At 40.7% G+C, this 20,255-nt stretch overlaps 1 protein-coding gene, 1 long non-coding RNA gene and 1 pseudogene across 3 annotated transcripts in view; 2 read left to right on the top strand and 1 right to left on the bottom strand.

The window, feature by feature from the left end:
• The window catches only part of LOC116553060, a 113,117-nt gene that overhangs the window by 55,399 nt on the left and 37,463 nt on the right, over nucleotides 1-20,255 (bottom strand). The gene's annotated exons all lie outside the window — the stretch shown is intronic.
• NLRP1 (NLR family pyrin domain containing 1) overlaps nucleotides 1,576-20,255 on the top strand; it is a 60,168-nt gene continuing 41,488 nt past the window's right edge. Inside the window, exons 1-3 of the mRNA XM_032280157.1 lie at nucleotides 1,576-2,436; nucleotides 3,390-3,563; nucleotides 4,264-4,467. Of these exons, the coding sequence (XP_032136048.1) occupies nucleotides 2,166-2,436; nucleotides 3,390-3,563; nucleotides 4,264-4,467 (649 nt within the window). The 5' untranslated portion in view covers nucleotides 1,576-2,165. The remainder of the gene's footprint in view (nucleotides 2,437-3,389; nucleotides 3,564-4,263; nucleotides 4,468-20,255) is intronic.
• On the top strand, nucleotides 4,339-17,906 carry LOC116553058 (annotated as a pseudogene). Its single transcript, XR_004269615.1, has 2 exons — nucleotides 4,339-4,467; nucleotides 16,630-17,906. The product of XR_004269615.1 is annotated as an NEDD4 family-interacting protein 2 pseudogene (transcript).

Raw genomic sequence — 20,255 nt, forward strand, 5'->3', positions numbered from 1 at the left:
ACCAAGTCAGGCAGAGAAGTGCCAGTGGTCTGGGCACCCCATTTGCAACTGGCATCTGATATGAGGCCAACTCTTCACTGAGCCCCTAAACCTGTGGTGTTTGATGCTGACTCCAGGCAGTTAGTATATAGAATTACACTGCAGAAAACCAGTTGGTGTCAGAATTGGCTGGTGTGAGGAGGAAAAAAACCCCACACAGCCCTCCAGGCTCCAAGCCATTCCTCCCACCACATGGGGTCTCAGGGTCCTTAACGGAGTGCTCAGACCCACCCCCTCGCCTCCCCCCACATCATCCCACTTTTAGCACAGCGCTTTTCCACTTCTGGTCAGTCTAATGTTAGAATGCCCTACAATGTACTTATATTAGCCATTTTTTAAAACTAACATTTATACAATTTATTTAGGCCAGGCACAGAGGCTTTGTATTGTATAAGTGTAATAATTTATAATTGTATAAATATAATCCCAACACTTTGAAAGGCCGAGGTGGGCAGATCACCTGAGGTCAAGAGTTGAGACCAGCCTGGCTAACATGGTGAAACCTTATCTCTACTAAAAATACAAAAATATTAGCCAGGCGCAGTGGCAAGTGCCTATAATCCCAGCTGCCCACCAGGCCAAGGCAGGAGAGTTGCTGGAACCCAAGAGATGGAGGAAAGGTTGCAATGAGCCAAGATCTTGCCACTGAACTCCAGCCTGGGTGATAGAGAGGGACTCTGTCTCAAAAATAAATAAATAAATTATATATATATAAAGGTTACTAAGCCCTTTTGCTGAATTGAAGCCTCTTAGTAAACCTATGATGTCCCATTTAATAGATGAGCAAACTGAGGATCAAAGAAATAAATCAGGCACACAAGGAGCCCTTGTTCAAGTAAGCTGTGGGCTGAAGCCTGGGCTCTGCCAGTCCAGGTGAAACCAAAGCAACTCCAGAAATTCCTGGTGGTGTGTTACATCAGCAAATGAGTTGGGTAATGTCATTACTCAACCTGGAGTCAGCAGCATCTTGGAGATTCAACAAAAGAAGTCTGCACCTAGCTCCCTCAGGCCTGCTTGCAAGAATGAGGAAGGGGCTATTCTGCTTTCAGGTGAGAATGTTCACCAGCTAAGTGCTGGGCTGCCCGCAAGGCAAACAGCCTCCTGGGCCTGGGACCCATGCTTCAGTGCCCCCAGTAGCATGGCAGGACATTCAGTACAACTCAAGAAGCCCCCAAAACCATGAGAGGCTGGAGAAAAATGCTCCCTGGCCCAGCTCTAATGTTTCCCAGTAAGGAGCTGCCCTAGCAGACACAGAGAGGCCCACTCATCCTGACAGGCTGGGCCTGAGCTGCAAACACAACTGCCTGAAGAGTCTGCCTCCTAGCTCTGCAGACAGGCTGTAGGTGTTAACTGGCAGAGTACCCGCATGTAGATGCACGCACCATGTGTAGTATGGGCCTGTACCTGCTGCAGCATCAGCTAGTCTAAGCCTCTACCCTTGGTCCACCTGTAGACACCATGTGGCCCATCTGGATATGTGGCTCTGAGCCTGGTCTACCCAGGCCTGTTTTGACACTACCCCCTGGGCACGCCCCTTGTGGGTTTCCTCTGAATGACTTTTCCTTCCTGCTCTGGCTGACTGGGGACTGTTCTTGGTGGTTGGTGTCCCAGGACCAGGAGAGGCCTGAAGAGACCTGAGAACAAGCAGCCCTGGACTCAGCTCTGGGTTCTGAAAGCCCATTTCCTGCTCTGCAGCTCTTCCCACCCCGCCTCTTCTCAGCCTTGCAGCTCAAGTGTTGATCTCAGGAGTCCAGGACCCAGGAGAAGGAAGAATCTGAGGAACGCAGAACAGTGAGCGTTGCCCACACCCCATCCTCCATCACCACATCTCCCTTCACCCTCACCATCCCTGCCTGGCCCTAGGCCCCATCCCTGCACCTCTGTATCAGCTGACTTCTTCCAGTGTCCCGCAGGACCCTCTGGGTTCCTCCCTCCTCTGACTTTTCCTACCACTCCCCTTCTATCGGCATCTATCTGCAGGTGCCCTGGGGTCTATAAAACTGGGTTCTGAATGCTGAATAAGAGACAGTAAGAGCCAAGGCAAAGGAGAGCACTGTTCTTTGCCTGCCTGATACCCTCACCACCCATAAACATCCCCCAGATACTCCCTTAACTCTGAGACAAAGATGGCTGGTGGAGCCTGGGGCCGCCTGGCCTGTTACTTGGAGCTCCTGAAGAAGGAGGAGCTGAAAAAGTTTCAGCTTCTGCTGACCAATAAAGCACACTCCAGGGGCTCTTCGGGTGAGACACCTGCTCAACCAGAGAAGATGAGTGGCATGCAGGTGGCCTCACACCTGGTGGCTCAGTATGGGGAGCAGCAGGCCTGGGACCTGGCCATCCATACCTGGGAGCAGATGGGCCTGAGGTCACTGTGTACCCAAGCTCAGGAAGAGGCAGGTGAGTAGACAAAGGACCCCTCTGCCTACTGGAGAGCTTCTGGCCCCCACTCCTCCCCTGCCCTCTTGGAACCCCACCATCACCACTGAACCCTCCCTGCCAGGCCTTCCTCTGGACAGTGACATGGAACTGCTCTGTCAAGGGGAGATTCATGCCCCAGACTAGGCTTGAACCAGAAGGCTTGCTGGGGGGTCCTTGCTGCACCTCAGAGCCCCACACCTTCCCTCTTCTATTCAAGTGCATTCCCAGGACCTCATGTGGTCCCCATAGTACCTGGGAGGGGGCACCCAAAGGGCCCAAGAAGGGAGAGAGAGGTTGACATTCAGAAGGACACTGGCAAGGGTGGGCATGGGTTTTAGACCAAGTTCCCAAGTGGGGCACTTGCCTGGCATTGTAGTTATGATCACAGACTTGGGAACCAGGCACTATCACCAGTCCTGGCACTATGGCCCTGGGCAAATCACTTCACTGCTCTCCATCTGTTTACCTGTCTGCAAAATGGGAGAGTCAGAGCCCACCTCCCTGGGCTGTGTGAGGGTTAAAAGAGTTCATCCATGTTCAACATTTAGCACAGAGTCTGATATACAGTAAGTGCTCAATAAATAAGATCTCTCATTGCTGTTACTGCTGCTGCTTCTGTTATTATCACTATTAGCCACCCTGAGTGGCAGATGCTGTTAGCCCAGTATGGCGCAGCTGAGGCTCAGAAGGAGCAGTGATTTGCACAGGGAGGTAGTCAGGACCAGGACAGATATGCAAATTTCCTGATCCCAGATCAGGGCTTTTTGTCTATCAGTATCTATAAGAGCATCATTCTTCAGATAAACTTCTAGAGGAGGTTGTAGAGGACTGCAGTAGGTTCTCTGGTGTCTCCTGACCTTTCTTGGTTGAAACAGGCAACCAGCTTAATATGAAGAACCCAAGCTCAGTTCCTCTTTGTCTCCTTCCTGTAGGCCACTATCCCTCATTCCCCTCCAGCCTAAGTGAACCCAGCCTGGAGTCTCCCAACCAACCCACCTCCACCGCAGTGCTGAGGTCCTGGATCCCTGAATTGCAGGGGTGCACCCAGGGCTCAGAGAGAAGCGTTTTGAGACACCTACCTGACACGTCTGGACACCACTGGAGAGGTGAGGCTTGCTGAGTGGGGCTGACAGCTCTGGGTGGGACTGTGAGTCAGCAGGCAGGCCCCACCCAGGTGATCATGTCTATGCATGTGGACCTGGCATGGTAGAGAGAGCAGAGGAAAGACAGGGGAGCCAGGATGGGGTGAGAGGAGTAGGTCTAGAAATTATCTTTCAGAGACCTTCCAGGGCTGAGATTGTACCCCTCCCCATTTGACAGATGGGGAAGCTGAGACCCATGCGGGTCAGGCAGTGAGTCTTGCCCCAGGAGAGCTCAGCTCATAATATTGATGGACTCTGAAGATCCTTAGGGTCAAGGTGGTCCAGAAGTTCCAAGGAGGACTCTGCTTTCCAGACAGACCCCAAGATGAGGCTAGGCTTAGTCCTCAGCCCAAGCTAGCTCGCTCACATGACTTCTCTATTCACTACTAAAAGAATAAAATTGTGTCTCTACTTTGCAATGGTTTTAAAAATAATATTATTAAGACCCATCTCTCAGCCCCAGGTTCCCTGGGCTGGCTTTAGGGGTTCTCACCCCCACCCATAGTGGGCCCGAAGCTTTGGAGGTCGGCAGGGGCTGGATCTGGTTGGCCCCGGAAGGAAAGAGAGGACCTCGAAGAGACAGCTTGTGAGAGCTTAAAATATATGCAACTAAAAGAAAATAGATGTTCAGTAAACGGTCATTTTTCCTTTCATTTCCTACCAGAAATCACTTCCTCACTCCTCTACCAAGCTCCTTTAGGCAGTCCAGACTATGGGTCTCCAAGCCATGAGTCACCCAATGTCCCCACATCCACTGCAGAGCTGGGGAGCTGGGAATCCCCACTTCATCCCAGCCCAGTGCCCAGAGAGCAGGAGGCTCCTGGTACCCAGTGGCCTCTGGATGAAACGTTGGGAAATTACTACACAGGTGAGACCCTACTGGGCTCCTGGTGGGGTGGTAGGGTGGGAGAGGCAAATGCAGGGACAAAGAATCCCCTGGGGACTAGGTTGGCAGGCTGAGCAGAGGTTCTGGAAAACATCTGAAATTTATTTCAGGAAATCCCACCCTTGGAGCCTCTCCACTGGTCCAAGGCACTGTTTCCAGGAGGCCCCTAGGCATTAAAATACAGATGTGTTACCCAGCACATCTGGGGGACAGCAGAGCAAGAATGGCGGGGCCAAGATAGAGTTACACATCACCTGGTTTACTGGACAGGGCACTGGCCTGAGGTCAGGAGAACTGGATTCAATTTCCACTGAGCTCCTCACCCCACAGGTGGCCTACAGTGAGTCCCATGCCCATAAGTGCTCACTGGACACTCTGTGGGTTAGACCATGTCCAGGGCTTCACCTGTACATTGAACTTAAATTTTACAACTACTCCATGAGATAAATATTGCTATTATCACAACTTGGAGATGAGAAAACCAAGGATCAAAAAGATAGTCTCACAGTGAGTACTAGCAAAGATGGAATTCAGCCTTCACTCTCTCACACAGCAGTCCATACCTTTAACTTACACGGGGAGTGCTCTCATCTGGACAATGAAGACAGTCATACTAAAGCCACAGGTTCAGAGGCTCCTGATGCCACAGGCTCCTTAACCACTAAACTACACTGCCTCTCAATGCCAAAGGATGCCTCCTTTGAAATCTGAGAGATGTTAAGTTAAAAAGATTTCTTCTGCACCCAGCTAGGAGTAAACTTGTAGATTTCATGGTCCTAAAATATGTCCTAGGCTCAAAGTGTATTAGTTTACTTAATTATTCACACCTCTTGCCATTCAAAAAAAAAAAAAAAAAAAGCAGCCATGTAATAAACCTGCACATATACCACCAGAGTCTAAAATAAAAAGTAAATAAACTCATATTTTTAAAACTTTGATAGGGCATGTAAGGAAAGATCAACATTCAGATTAAGAAAAACAGAAGTCAAGAAAGGAAGATTCTAATACTTTTAAATAATTTCTATGTCTGAGAATCACAAAGATAGCTTTTTCTCAGAATTATTTTGTGAACTATAAAACCCAAACAATAAAGACAATTAAAACTGAAAAACAGAGAGGAAGAATATAAAGACAGATCAGAGCCATCTGTAGAAGCATAGAAATGCAATAACCTTAAAAGAGAAAAAAAACAAGTGTGAAAACCATGAAGACTTACACATTGCTATAAATAAAGGTTCTGTTGGTTTTAGGGAATCTAGCAACATAGTGGGTTACACAATACCTGTTACTCAATAGAAAAGACCAATGCAAGAGAAGTACGTTTTTCTAATTCTAAGGGAATCTTCAAATAAGGAACTTTAAAAAAAAAAAAAAAAAAAACAACCTTTTAGTTTCAGAAGCACATGTGCAGGTTTGTTCTCTAGGTAAATTATGTGTCACAAGTGTTTGGTGTACAGATTATCTCGTTGCCCAGGTAATAAGCATGGTACCTCTAGGTAGTTTTTTAATCCTTACTCTCCTCCCACTCTTTACCCTCAAGAGGCCCCAATGTCTGTTGTTCCCTTTTTGTGTCCATGTGTACTCAATGTTTAGCTCTCACTTATGAGTGAAAACATGTGGTATTTGGTTTTCTATTCCTGTGTTAGTCTGCTTAGGATAATGGTCTCCAGCTCCATCTGAGTTGCTGCAAAAGGCATGATCTCGTTCTTTTTTATAGACATGGTATTCCATACCACATTTTCTTTAACCAGTCTTTGGTTGATTCCATACTGTTGTTAGTGTGACTAGTGCTGGAATGAACATACATGTGCATGCATCTTTATGATAGAATGATTTACATTCCTTTGGGTATATACCTGATAATGGGATTGCTGGATTGAATGGTAGTTCAAAGTTTTTTTGGGAAATCGCCAAATTGCTTTCCACAGTGGCTGAACTAATTTACATTCTTACCAGCAGTGTATAAGCATTCTTGTTTCTCTGCAACCTCACCAACATCTGTTATTTTTTGACTTTTTAATTGTAGCCATTCTAACTGGTGTTGGGATAGCATCTCACTGTGGGTTTGATTTACATTTTTCTAATAATAAGTGATGTTGAGCATTTTTTCATATGCTGTCGGCCATGTGTGTGTCTTCTTTTGAAGTGTCTATTCGTGTCTTTTGTCCACTTTTTTTTTTTTTTTTTGAGACAGAGTCTCACACTGCCATCCAAGCTGGGGTGCAGTGGTGCAATCTTGGCTCAATGCAACCTCTGCCTCCTGGGATCAAGCGATTCTCCTGCCTCAGCCTCCTGAGTAACCTGGGATTACGGGTGTATGCCACCACACCCAGCTAATTTTTGTATTTTTTGGTAGAGACGGCCCATTAGCTAGGCTGTTCTCAAATTCTTGACCTCAAGTGATCTGCCCACCTCAGCCTCCCAAAGTGCTAGGGTTACAGGCATGGGCCACCTTGCCCAGCCATTTGTCCACTTTTTAATGGGATTGTTTTTGTGTTGTTAATATGTTTAAGTTCCTTATAGATTCTGGATATTCAAAGTTTTTCAGACAGATAGGTTGCAAATATTTTCTCCCATTCTGTGGGTTGTCAGTTTACTTTATGGGTAGTTTCTTTTGCTGTGCAGAAGTTCTTTAGTTTAATTAGGTCCCATTTGTCAATTTTTTGTTTTCATTGCAATTGCTTTTGGCATCTTCCTCATGAAATTTTTGCCAGGACCTTTGTTCAGAATGGTATTTCCTAGATTTTCTTCAAGAGTTTTTAAAGTTCTAGGTTTTACATTTAAGTCTTTCATCCATCTTCCATTGATCTGTGTATATGGTATAAGGAAGGGGTCCAGTTTCAGTCTTCTGCATATGGCTAGCCAGTTATCTCAGCATCACTTATTGAGTAGGGAATCCTTTCCCCATTGCTTGTTTTTGTTAATATTATCAAAGATCAGATGGTTATAGGTTTGCAGCTTTATTTCTGGGCATTTTATTCTGTTCCGTTGGTCTGTGTCTGTTTTTGTACCAGTAGCATGCTGTTTTGGTTACCTTAGCCTTGTAGTATAGTTTAAAATTGGGTAATATGATACCTCCAGATTTGTTCTTTTTTACTTAGAATTGCTTTGTCTATTTGGGCTCTTTTTGGTTTCATATTAATTTTAGAATATTTTTTCTAATTATCTGAAGAATGTCATTGGTTGTTTGATAAGAATAGTATTGAATCTGTAAATTGCTTGGAATGGTATTGCCATTTTAACAATATCAGTTCTTCCTATTCATGAACATGGAATGTGTCCCATTTGTGTGTGTCGTTTTTTATTTCTTTCAGCAGTGTTTTGTAGTTCTTACTATAGAGATCTTTCACATTCCTGGTTAGATGTATTCCTAGGTATTTGTGGGGGGGGGGGGGAGCTATTGTGAATGGGATTGCGTTCCTGATTTGGCACTCAGCTTGGATGTTGTTGGTGTATGGAAACGCACCAACATTGCACAATGTCACATATTACTTATTACCCAATATAATAAATTGATTTTTTTTATCCTGAAACTTTGCTGAAGTTGTTTATCCGATCTAGCAGATTTGGGGATGACCCTAGGGGGTTTTCTAGATATTAAACCATATAATCTGCAGACAGAGATACTTTGACTTCCTCTCTTCCTATTTGGATGTCTTTTACTTCTTTCTCTTACCTAATTGCTCTGGTTAGGACTTCCAGTACTATGTTGAACAAATGGTGAGAATGAGCATCCTTGTCTTGTTCTGGTTCAAGAGAAATACTTCCAGCTTTTGCCCATTAAGTATGATGTTGGCTGTGGTTTTATCCTAAATGGCTCTTATTATTTTGAGATATGCTCCTTCAATGTCTAGTTTGTTGAGGGTTTTAACATAAAAGGATGTTGAATTTTATCAAATGCCTTGAGATGATCATGTGGGGGTTTTTTTACTTCTGTTTATGTGATGGATCATATTTATTGATTTGCATATGGTGAATCAAACATGCATTCCAGTGATAAAACCTACTTGGTTGTGGTGAATGCGCTTTTTGACATGCTGCTGGATTCAATTTGCTAGTATTTTGTTGAGGATTTTTGCACCTATATTCATCACAGTTGTTGTCCTTAAGTTTTCTTTTTTTGTTGTATCTCTGCCAGGTTTTGGTATCAGAATGATACCTAACTCATAGAATGATACCTGACTCATAGAATGAGTTAGGGAGGAGTCCCTCCTCCTCAATTTTTTTGAATAGTTTCAGTAGAAATGGTGCCAGCTCTTCTTTATTTGTCGGGTAGAATTCAGCTGTGAATCTCTCTGGTCCTGGCCTTTTTCTGGTTGCTAGAATTCTTATTACTGGTTCCATTTTAGAATTTGTTATTGCTCTGTTCAGGGTTCTAATTTCTTCCTGGTTCAGTCTTAGGAATTTGTCTATTTTTTGTAGGTTTTTCTAGTTTGTGTGAATAGAGATGTTCACAATCATCTCTGAGGATTTTTTCTATTTCTGTGGGGTCAGTGGTAATGTCCTCTTTGTCATTTCTGGTTGTGTTTATTTGGATCTTCTCTTTTTTTATTTTTTTCTTTATTAGTCTAGTTAGTGTTCTATCAATCTTATTTATTCTTCCACAGAACAAACTTCTGATTTTGTTGATCTTTTATATGTTTTATTTCCATTTCAATTTTATTTAATTCATCTCCAATTTTGGTTATTTCTTGTCTTCTGCCAGCTTTGGGATTGATTTGTTCTTGTTTTTCTAATTCTGTTTGTGATATTAGGTTGCTAATTTGAGATTTCTCTAACTTTCTGATATGGGCATTTACTGCTATGAACTTACCTCTTAACACTGCTTTACCTGTATCCCAGAGATTTGGTATACTATATCTTTGTTCTCATTGTTTCAAATAATGTTTTGATTTCTGCCTCAGTTTCATTGTTTGCCCAAAAGTCACTCAGGAGCAGGTTGTTTAATTTTCATGAATTGTATGGTTTTGAACTATCTTCTTAGTATTGATTTTTTTTATTATGCAGTAGTCCAAGAGTGTGGCTGATATAATTCGTTTTTGTTTTGTTTTAAATTTGCTGAGAACTCTTTTTTTTTTTGTACTTTAGGTTCTGGGGCATATGTGCAGATCATGCAGGATTGTTGCATAGGTACATACATGCCAAGGTAGTTTGCTGTCTCCATACTCCTGTCACTTACATCTGGCATTTCTCCCCATGTTATCCCTCCCCAACCTCCCCACCCCCTGTTGTTCCTCCCCTACCCACCCCGCAACAGATCCCAGTGTGTGATGCTCCTCTCCCTGTGCCCATGTGTTCTCATTGTTCGACACCCACCTATGAATGAGAATATACAGTGTTTGGTTTTCTGTTCTTTTGTCAGTTTGCTGAGAATGATGGCTTTCAGATTCATCCATGTCCCTACAAAGAACATGAACTCATCCTATTTTATGGCTGCATAGTATTCCATGGTGTATATGTGCCACATTTTCTTTGTCCAGTCTACCATTGATGGGCATTTGGGTTGCTTCCAGGTCTTTGCTATTGTAAACAGTGCTGCAATGAACATATGTATGCATGTGTCTTTATAATAGAATGATTTATAATCCTTTGGGCATATACCCAATAATAGTATTGCTGGGTCAAATGGAATTTCTATTTCTAGATCCTTGAGGAATTCCCACACTGTCTTCCACAATGATTGAACTAATTTACACTCCAACCAACAGTGAAAGAGTGTTCCTATTTCTTCACATCCTCTCCAGCATCTGTTGTCTCCTGATTTTTCAATGATCACCATTCTAACTGGTGTGAGATGGTATCTCAACGTGGCTTTGATTTGCATTTCTTTAATGACCAGTGATGATGTGCGTTTTTTCATGTTTCATGGCCTCATAAATGTCTTCTTTTGAAAAGTGTCTGTTCATATCGTTCACCCACTTTTGAATGGGTTTGTTTGTTTTTTCTTGTAAATCTGCTTTAGTTCTTTACAGATTCTGGATATTAGCCCTTTGTCAGATGGGCAGATTGCAAAAATTTTTTCCTATTCTCTTGGTTGCCAGTTCACTCTAATGATTGTTTCTTTTGCTGTGCAGAAACTCTTAAGTTTAATTAGATCCCATTTGTCTGTTTTGGCTTTTGTTGCCATTGCTTTTGGTGTTTTTGTCATGAAGTCCTTGTCTATGCCTATGTCCTGAATGGTTTTACCTAGGTTTTCTTCTAGCGTTTTTGTGGTGTTAGGTTTTATGTTTAAATCATTAATCCATCTGGAGTTAATTTTAGTTTAAGGTATAAGGAAAGGGTCCAGTTTTAACTCTGCACATAGCTAGCCAGTTTTCCATTTATTAAATTTACTAACCATTTATTAAACAGGGAATCTTTCCCCATTGCTTGTTTTTGTCAGGTTTGTCAAAGATCAGATGGTTGTAGATGTGTGGTGTTACTTCTGAGGCCTTTGTCGTGTTTCATTGGTCTATATCTCTGTTTTGATACCAGTACCATGCTGTTTTGGTTATAGTAACCTTGTAGTATAGTGTGAAGTCAGGTAGTGTGATGCCTCCAGTTTTGTCTTTTTACTTAAGACTGTCTTAGCTATGTGGGCTCTCTTTTAGTTCAATATGAAGTTTATAGAGGTTTTTTTCAGTTCTGTGAAGAAAGTCAGTGGTAGCTTGATGGGGATAGTGTTGAATCTATAAATTACTTTGGGCAGTATGGCCATTGTCATGGTATTGATTCTTCCTAACCATAAGCATGGAATGTTTTTCCATCTGTTTGTGTCCTCTCTTATTTCCTTGAGCAGTGATTTGTAGTTCTCCTTGAAGAGGTCCTTTACATCCTTTGTTAGTTGTATTCCTAGGTATTTTATTCTCTTTGTAGCAATTGTGAATGGGAGTTCACTCTTGATATGGCTGTATGTCTGTCTGTTATTGGTGTATAGGAATGCTTGTGATTTCTGCACATTGATTTTATATCCTGAGACTTTGCTGAAGTTGCTTATCAGCTTAAGGAGATTTTCGATTGAGACGATGGGGTCTTCTAAATATACAGTCATGTCATCTGCAAATAGAGACGTTTTGACTTTCTCTTTTCCTAATTGAATACCCTTTATTTCTTTTTCTTGCCTGATTGCTCTGGCTAGAACTTCCAATACAATATTGAATAGGAACGGTGAGAGAGGGCATTCTTGTCTAGTGCAATTTTTCAAAGGGAATGCTTCCAGTTTTTGCCTGTTCAGTATGATATTGACTGTGGGTTTGTTGTAAACAGCTTCTGTTATTTCGAGATACATTTCATTGATACCTAGTTTATTGAGAGTTTTTAGCATAAAGGGCTGTTGAATTTTATCAAAGCCCTTTCTCTGCATCTACGGAGATGATCATGCAGTTTTTGTCTTTTTTTTCTGTTTATGTGGTGGATTACATTTATAGATTTGCATATGTTGAAACAGCCTTGCATCCCCAGAATGAAGCCTACTTGATTGTGATATATAAGCTTTTTGATGTGCTGTTGCATTCAGTTTACTAGTATTTTATTGGAAGATTTTTGCATCAATGTTCATCATGGGCATTGGCCTGAAGTTTTCTTTTTTAGTTGAGTCTCTGCCAGGTTTTGGTATCAGCATGATGTTGGTATCATAAAATGAGTTAGGGAGGATTCCCTCTTTTTGTATTGTTTGAAATAGTTTCAGAAGGAATGGTAACAGCTCCTCTTTGTACATCTAGTAGAATTCGGCTATAAACCCGTCTAGACCTGGACTTTTTTTGGTTGGTAGGCTATTAATTGCTGCCTCAAATTCAGACCTTGTTATTGGTCTATTCTGGGATTCAATTTTTTCCTGGTTTAGTCTTGGGAGGGTGTAAGTGTCCAAGAATTTATCCATTTGTTCCAGATTTGCTGCTTTATGTGCATAGAGTTGTTAGTAGTAATCTCTGATGGTGGTTTGTATTTCTGTGACATTGGTGGTGATATCCCCTTTACCATTTTTTATTGCATCTATTTGATTCTTCTCTCTTTTCTTTTTTATTAGTCTAGCTAGTGATCTGTCTATTTTGTTGATTTTTTCAAAAAACCAGCTCCTGAATTTTTTGCTTTTTGAAGGGTTTTTTTTGTGTCTCTATCTTCTTCAGTTCTGCTGTGATCTTAGTTATTTCTTCTCTTCTGCTAGCTTTTGAATTTTTTTTGATCTTGTTCCTCTAGTTCTTTCCATTTTGACAATAGGGTGTCAATTTTAGATCTTTCCTTGCTTCTCATGTGTGCATCTATTGCTATAAATTTCCCTCTAGACACTGCTTTAAATGTGTCCTAGAGATTCTAGTACATTGTGTCTTCATTCTCATTAGTTTTGAAGAACATCTTTATTTCTGCTTCATTTCATTGTTTACCCAGTCATCATTCAGGAGCAAGTTGTTCAGTTTCCATGTAGTTAAGCCGTTTTGAGTGAGTTTCTTAATCCTGAGTTCTAATTTGATTGTGCTGTGGTCTGAGATACTGTTCATTGTGAATTGCATTATTTTGCATTTGCTGAGGAGTGATTTACTTCCAGTTATGTGGTCAATTTTAGAGTAAGTGCGATGTGGTGCTGAGAAGAATGTATAGTCTGTGGATTTCGGGTGGAGAGTTCTTTAGATCTCTATTAGGTCCACCTGGTCCAGATCTGCATTCAAGTCCTGGATATCCTTGTTGATCTTCTGTCTCGTTAATCTGTCTAATATTGACAGTGGAGTGTTAAAATCTCCCACTATTATTGTGTGGGAGTCTAAGTCTCTTTGTAGGTCATTAAGAACTTGTTTTATGTATCTGGATGCTCCTGCATTGGGTGCATATGTGTTTAGGATAGTTAGCTCTTCTTGTTGCATTGATCCTTTTACCATTATGTAATGCCCTTCTTTGTCTTTTTTGATATTTGTTGGTTTAAAGTCCGTTTTATCAGAAACTAGGATTCCAACTCCTGCTTTTTTTTTTTTTGCTCTCCATTTGCTTGGTCAATCTTCTTCCATCCCTTTATTTTGAGTCTACGTGTATCTTTGCACATGAGATGGGTTTCCTGAATACAGCACACTAATGGGTCTTGACTTTTTATCCAGTTTGCCAGTCTGTGTCTTTTGATTAGGGCAATTAGGCCATTTACATTTAATGTTAACATTGTTAATGTGTGAATTTGATCCTGCCATTTTGTTACTGGTTGGTTGTTTTGCCTGTTAGTTGACACAGATTCTTCATTGTGTTGTTGGTCTTTACCATTTGGTACATTTTTACAGTGGCTGGTACTGGTTGTTCCTTCCCATGTTTGGTGCTTCCTTCAGGAGCTCTTGTAAGGCAGGTCTGGTGGTGATGAAATCTCTTAGCAATTGCTTGTCTGTAAAGGATTTTATTTCTCCTTCACTTATGAAACCTGGTTTGGCTGGATATGAGATTCAGGGTTGAAAGTTCTTTTCTTTAAGGATGTTGAATATTGACCCCCACTCTCTTCTGGCTTGTAGGGTTTCTGCCAGGAGATCCACTGTGATTCTGATGGGCTTCCCTTTGTGGGTGACCCGACCTTTCTCTTTGGCTGCCTTTAGTATTTTTTCCTTAATCTCAACCATGTTGAATCTGATGATTATGTGCCTTGGGGTTGCTCTTCTTGAGGAATATCTTTGTGGTGGTCTCTGTATTTCTTGGATTTGAATGTTGGCCTGCCTTGCTAGGTTAGGAAAGTTATCCTGGATAATATCCTAAAGAGTGTTTTCCAGCTTGGATTCATTCACCTCGTCACATTCAGGTACACCAATCAAGCGTATATTAGGTCTTTTTACATAATCCCGCATTTCTTGGAGGCTTTGTTCCTTTCTTTTCACTCTTTTTTCTCTAATCTTGCCTTCTCGCTTTATTTCATTGACTTGATCTTCAATCTGTGACATCCTTTCTTCTGCTTGATTCAGCTGTGGAAACTTGTGTGTGCGTCATGAAGTTCTCATGCTATGTTTTTCAGCTCCATCAAGTCATTTATGTTCTTCTCTAAGCTGGTTATTCTAGTTAGCATTTCTTCGAACCTTTTTTCAAGGTTTTTTGTTCCTTTGCATTGGGATAGAACACGTTCCTTTAGCTCAGAGAAGTTTGTTATTACCCACCTTTTGAAGCCTGCTTCTGTCAACTCGTCAAACTCATTCTCCATCCTTTTTTATTCCCTTGCTGGTGAGGAGTTGTAATCCCTTGGAGGAGGAGAGGCATTCTGGTCTTTGATAATTTCCTCCCTTTTATGCTGATTTCTTCCCATCTTTGTGGATTTATCTAGCTTTGATATCAGGCAGCTGCTTGAAGAGGCAGTCTGTCCCTTGTCTTCAGAGGCACTGCTGGGCTGTCACGGACTCAGTTCACTGCTATGTAAGCTTCCTCTGGCTTTTGTTTACACAGGAAGATTAGACCCGCAGACACACTTCCCCCCACCTAGTTTGATCATTTCAGGTCAAGCTCAAACTGATGTGCTGGCTATGAAACTCTCAAGTGAGAGGGCTTCAGTTTGCTGGGCTTTGTGGGGGAGAGACCCCCCCAGCCGTATCGCCTCTCTCCCTGTGCAGGTAACTCTCAGGGCTTATCAGTCCAGCACAGGTCTCCTGGTCTGTGGGTTGTAAGGGCCATGGGAGAAGCACAGTATCTGAACCAGAGTGCTGGAGGGGAGAAAGCCCCCAATCCTCCAGTCAGATGCACTTCCCAGATGGGACAGCACCCCGTCCTGCCTCAGTTTGCCTTGCTTGGGTTATACCCACTCTCCAGCCAGTCCCATTGAAATGAACCTGGTACCTTGTTTGGAAATGTGGAGATCACTCGCCTTCTGCATCTCTCTTGCTGAGAACTGTGCTCCAGAGCTGCTTCTATGGCCGTCTTGGTGGAATCCTCTGCTGAGAACTTTTTATGGTAGATTGTGTAGTTGATTTTGCAGTATATGTAATGTGCAAATGAGAAGAATATATATTCTGTTGTTTACGATGGAGAGTTCTGTAGATGTCTGTTAGGCCCATTTGGTCAAGTGTTGAATTTAGGTCCCAAATATCTCTGTTAGTATTCTGCCTCGATGATCTGTTCAATACTGTTGGTGGGTGTTGAAGTCTCCCATTATTACTGTCTAGTTATCTAAGTCTCTTCAGTCTCTAAGAACTTTTTTCTAAGACTATTAAGGTGGTACCTCTATGACTCTGCAAGAACTACACCATTACTGAGCTTGGGGTGCCCTCTAAAACAGAAATACCTTAGATCACAAAACTCAAGTCCTTTCAAATCTGGAAAGCCTTCCCAAAAAGGCTGGCTATAAATAAGCCCAGACAGTGAAAACTACAATAAATACTCAACTCTTCAATGCCCAGACACTGAAGAACATCTACTAGCATTAATACCATCCAGAAAAACATGACTTCACCAAATGAACTAAATAAGGTACCAGGGACCAATTCTGGAGAAAGAGAGATATGTGACCTTTCAGACAGAATTCAAAATAGCTATGTTGAGGAAACAAAGAAATTCAAGATGGCACAGAGAAAAAATTCAGAATTCTAGCAGATAAATTTAATAAAGAAATTGAAATGATTAAAAAGAATCAAACAAATTCTGGAGCTGAAAAAATTCAATTGGCTTACTGAAAAATGCATCAGAGTTCTTTAATAGCAGAATAGATCAAGCAGAATAAAGAATTAGTGAGCCTGAAGACAGGCTATTTGAAAATACACAGAAGAGACAAAAGGGAAAAAGAATAAAAAACAATGAAACACACCTGTAGGATCTAGAAAACAGCCTCAAGATGGCAAATCTGAGAGTTATTGGCCTTAAAGAGGAGGTAGTGAAAGAGATAGGAGTAGAAAGTTTATTCAAAGAGATAATAACAGAGAACTTCACAAACCTAAAGAAAGATATCCAAGTACAGGAAGGTTACAGAACACCAAGTATATTTAACTTAAAGAAGACTACTTCAAGGCATTTAATAATCAAACTCCCAAAGGTCAAGGATAAAGAAAGGATCTTAAAAGTAGCAAGAGAAAAAAAATAAATAACTTACCATGGAGTTCTAGTACATCTGGCAGTAGACTTTTCAATGACAACCTTATAGACCAGAAGAGAGTGGCATGACATATTTAAAGTGCTGAAGGAAAGACAACTTTTACCCTAAATAGTATAACTCATGAAAATATCTTTCAGTGGCAGCAGGAACAGAGGCGGAAGGGGTCCTGCAGCGACAACGTTGTCGGCGGGGGTGGCCAAGGGAGCTGAGCACTGAGGGGACTTGCCCGCTCAGAAGCTGGATCTCGAGCTGGGCAGGATGGATCACCACCAGCTGGGGACTGGGCATTACCAGGTGCTTCTTAATGAAGAGGATAACTCAGAATCATTGGCCATAGAGCAGCCATCTACTTCAAACCCAGCACCACAGATTGTGCAGGTTGCCTCTTCAGCACCAACAGTTGAAACTGACTCTTACCCTCCACCATATAGTAATATTACTGCAAAAGTACCTACAAGTTCAGATACAGAAGTTTACAGTGAGTCTTATCCTGTGCCACCTCCCTATAGTGTTGCTACCTCTCTTCCTACATACAATGAAGCTGAGAAGGCTAAAGCTGCTGCAATGGCAGCTGTAGCAGCAGAAACATCTCAAAATATTCAGGAGGAAGAGTGTCCACCAAGAGATTACTTCAGTGATGCAGACCAGCTCAGAGTGGGGAATGATGGCATTTTCATGCTGGCATTTTTCACGGCATTTATTTTCAACTGGCTTGGATTTTGTTTATCCTTCTGTATCACCAATACCATAGCTGGACGGTATGGTGCTATCTGCGGATTTGGCCTTTCCTTGATCAAATGGATCCTTATTGTCAGGTTTTCTGATTATTTTACTGGATATTTCAATGGACAGTATCGGCTTTGGTGGATATTTCTTGTACTTGGCCTGCTCCTTTTCTTCAGAGGATTTGTTAATTATCTAAAGTCAGAAACATGTCTGAAAGTATGGCAGCTGCTCATAGAACAAGGTATTTCTTCTTATAGAGACTGCATCAACCCAACATTCCTTTCTTATACCAATGTGAAATTTCCAGATCATCAGTAAACCTACAACTTTAATAGGATAGAAGACTACTAATTGCAGAAGACAAATTAGTGAAGAAAAGACAGAGCTTTGAAACCGAATGGCAGAGTGGCTTATGTTTACAGGCCACTTCTGTTCATTCTTTAAGTATCTATATTTCATTTGTTTTGCACATATGCATATGTGCCCACTTAAGAGATCTGCATATACTTGAAAGAAATCATAAAGTTGTGGCACTTAAGTCCAGTCACATTTGGTTAATCAGTGTTTGATATAATTGAAAGAGGTGAGTGATAAACAATCTTCCAGCATGTAAATGCCATTGACTTTTGACCTGATATTTAGTATAATAAAAATGAAATTATTAACCATGAAAAAAAAGAAAAGAAAATATCCTTCAAACATGAAGGAGAAATAAAGATTTTCCCAAACAAAAGCTAAAGGATTTCATCAATACCAGACCTATCCTACAAAAAAAGCTAAAAGGAGTACTTCAATCAGAAAGAGAAGAATATTAGTGAGCAATCATCACCTGGAGGTACAAAACTTACTCTTAATAGTAAATACACAGAAAAACACAGAATATTTTAACATTGTAACTATGGTGTATAACCTCTCTTATCCTAAGTAGACAAACTAAATGATGAACGAATCAAAAATAATAGCTACAACAACTTTTCAAGACACAGTACAATAAGATATAAATAGAAGCAACAAAAAGTTTAAAAAGCAGGGAGATGATGTTCAGGTGAGTTTTTATTAGTTTTCTTTCTACTTATTTCTTTGTTTATGCAAATAATATTATCAGGTTAAAATAATGAGTTATAAGATGGTATTTGCAAGCCTCATGGTAACCTCAAACCAAAAAACATAAAATGAATACACAAAAAATAAAAATCAAAAAACTAAATCGTATCACCAGAGAAAATCATCTTCACTAGAGGAAGACAGGAATAAAAGAAATAAAGAAGAGAAGACCACAAAACAATCAGAAAACAAAAAATAAAAATGACAGAAGTAAGTCCTTACTATCAATAATAACATTAAATGTAAATGGTCTAAGCTATCTAATCAAAAGATATAGACTGGCTGAATGAATGAAAAAACAAGAACCATTGATCTGTTCCCTACAAGAAACACATTTCACCTATAAAGACACACATAAACAGAAAATAAAGTGATGGAAAAAGATATTCCATGCCAATGGAAACCAAAAAAGAGCAAAAGTTACTATACTTGTATCAGACAAAATAGATTTCAAAACAAAAACTATAAGAAAAGACAAGGAAAATCACTATATAATGACAATAGGGTCAATTCAGCAAGAAGATATAACACTTTTAAATATAGATGCATCTAACACATGATCACCCAGGTATGTAAAGAAAATATTACTAGAGCTAAAGAGAGGGATAGGCCTCAATACATTAATAACTGGAAACTTTAACACCCCACTTTTAGCATTGGACAGATCTTCCAGAGAGAAAATCAGCAAAGAAACATGAAACTCAATCTGCATTATAGACCAAATGTATCTAATAGATATTTATAGAACATTCCAAGAGCTGCAGAATACACATTCTTTTCCTCAGCACATGGATAATTCTCAAGGATACACCATATGTTAGCTCACAAAACAAGTCTTAAAACATTCAAAAAATTGAAATAATTTCAAGCATCTTCTCTGACCACAATGCAATATGATTAGAAATTAATAATAAGAGGAATTTAGAGAACTACAAAAATACAAGAAAATTAATATGCTCCTGGGTCAATGAAGAAATTAAGAATAAGATAAAGAAAAATTTCTTGAAACAAATGATCGTGGAAACACAATACACCAAAACGTATGGGATATATTAAGAGAGAAGTTTATAGCTATAAATGCCTACATCAAAAAAGAGGGAAAACTTCAAACAAACAATGTAATGATGCATGTTAAAGAACCAGAAAAGCAAGAACAAACCAAACCTACTATTAGTAGATGAAAATAAATAATAAAGATCAGAGCTGAAATAAATGAAATTGAAAAAATACAAAAGATCAATGAAACAAAAAGTTGATTTTTTGAAAAGTTAAAATCAACAAACCTTTACCCAGGCTAAGAAAAAAAGAGAGAAAATCTAAATAAATAACATTGGAAATGAAAAAGGAGACATTATAACTGATACTGCAGAAAATCCAAGGATCATTAGTGGCTACTATGAGCAATTATATGCTAATAAATTGGAAAATCTAGAAGACATGGACAAATTTCTAGATACATGCAACCTACCAAGACTGAACCCAGGAAGAAATCCAAAACCTAAACAGACCAGTAACAAGTAACAAGATGGACGCCATGATAAAAAGTCTTCCAATAAAGAAAAGCCAAGGACCAGATGGCTTCACTGCTGAATTCTACCCAACATTTAAGAAGAACTAATATCACGACCAGGCACAGTGGCTCACGCCTGTAATCCCAGCACTTTGGGAAGCCAAGGCGGGTGGATCACGAGGTCAAGAGATCGAGACCATCCTGGCCAACATGGTGTAACCCCATCTCTACTAAAAATACAAAAATTAGCTGGGCGTGGTGGCGTGCACCTGTAGTCCCACCTACTCAGGTGGCTGAGGCAATAGAATTGCTTGAACCCAGGAGGCAGAGGTTGCAGTGAGCCAAGATCAAGCCACTGCACTCCAGCCTGGCAATGGAGCGAGACTATCTCAAAAAAAAAAAAAAAAAAAAAAAAAAAAAAAA

The sequence above is a fragment of the Sapajus apella genome, unplaced genomic scaffold, assembly GCF_009761245.1.
Source record: "Sapajus apella isolate SASKATOON/1434 unplaced genomic scaffold, GSC_monkey_1.0 scaffold12, whole genome shotgun sequence".
NCBI classification, from domain to species: Eukaryota; Metazoa; Chordata; class Mammalia; order Primates; family Cebidae; genus Sapajus; species Sapajus apella.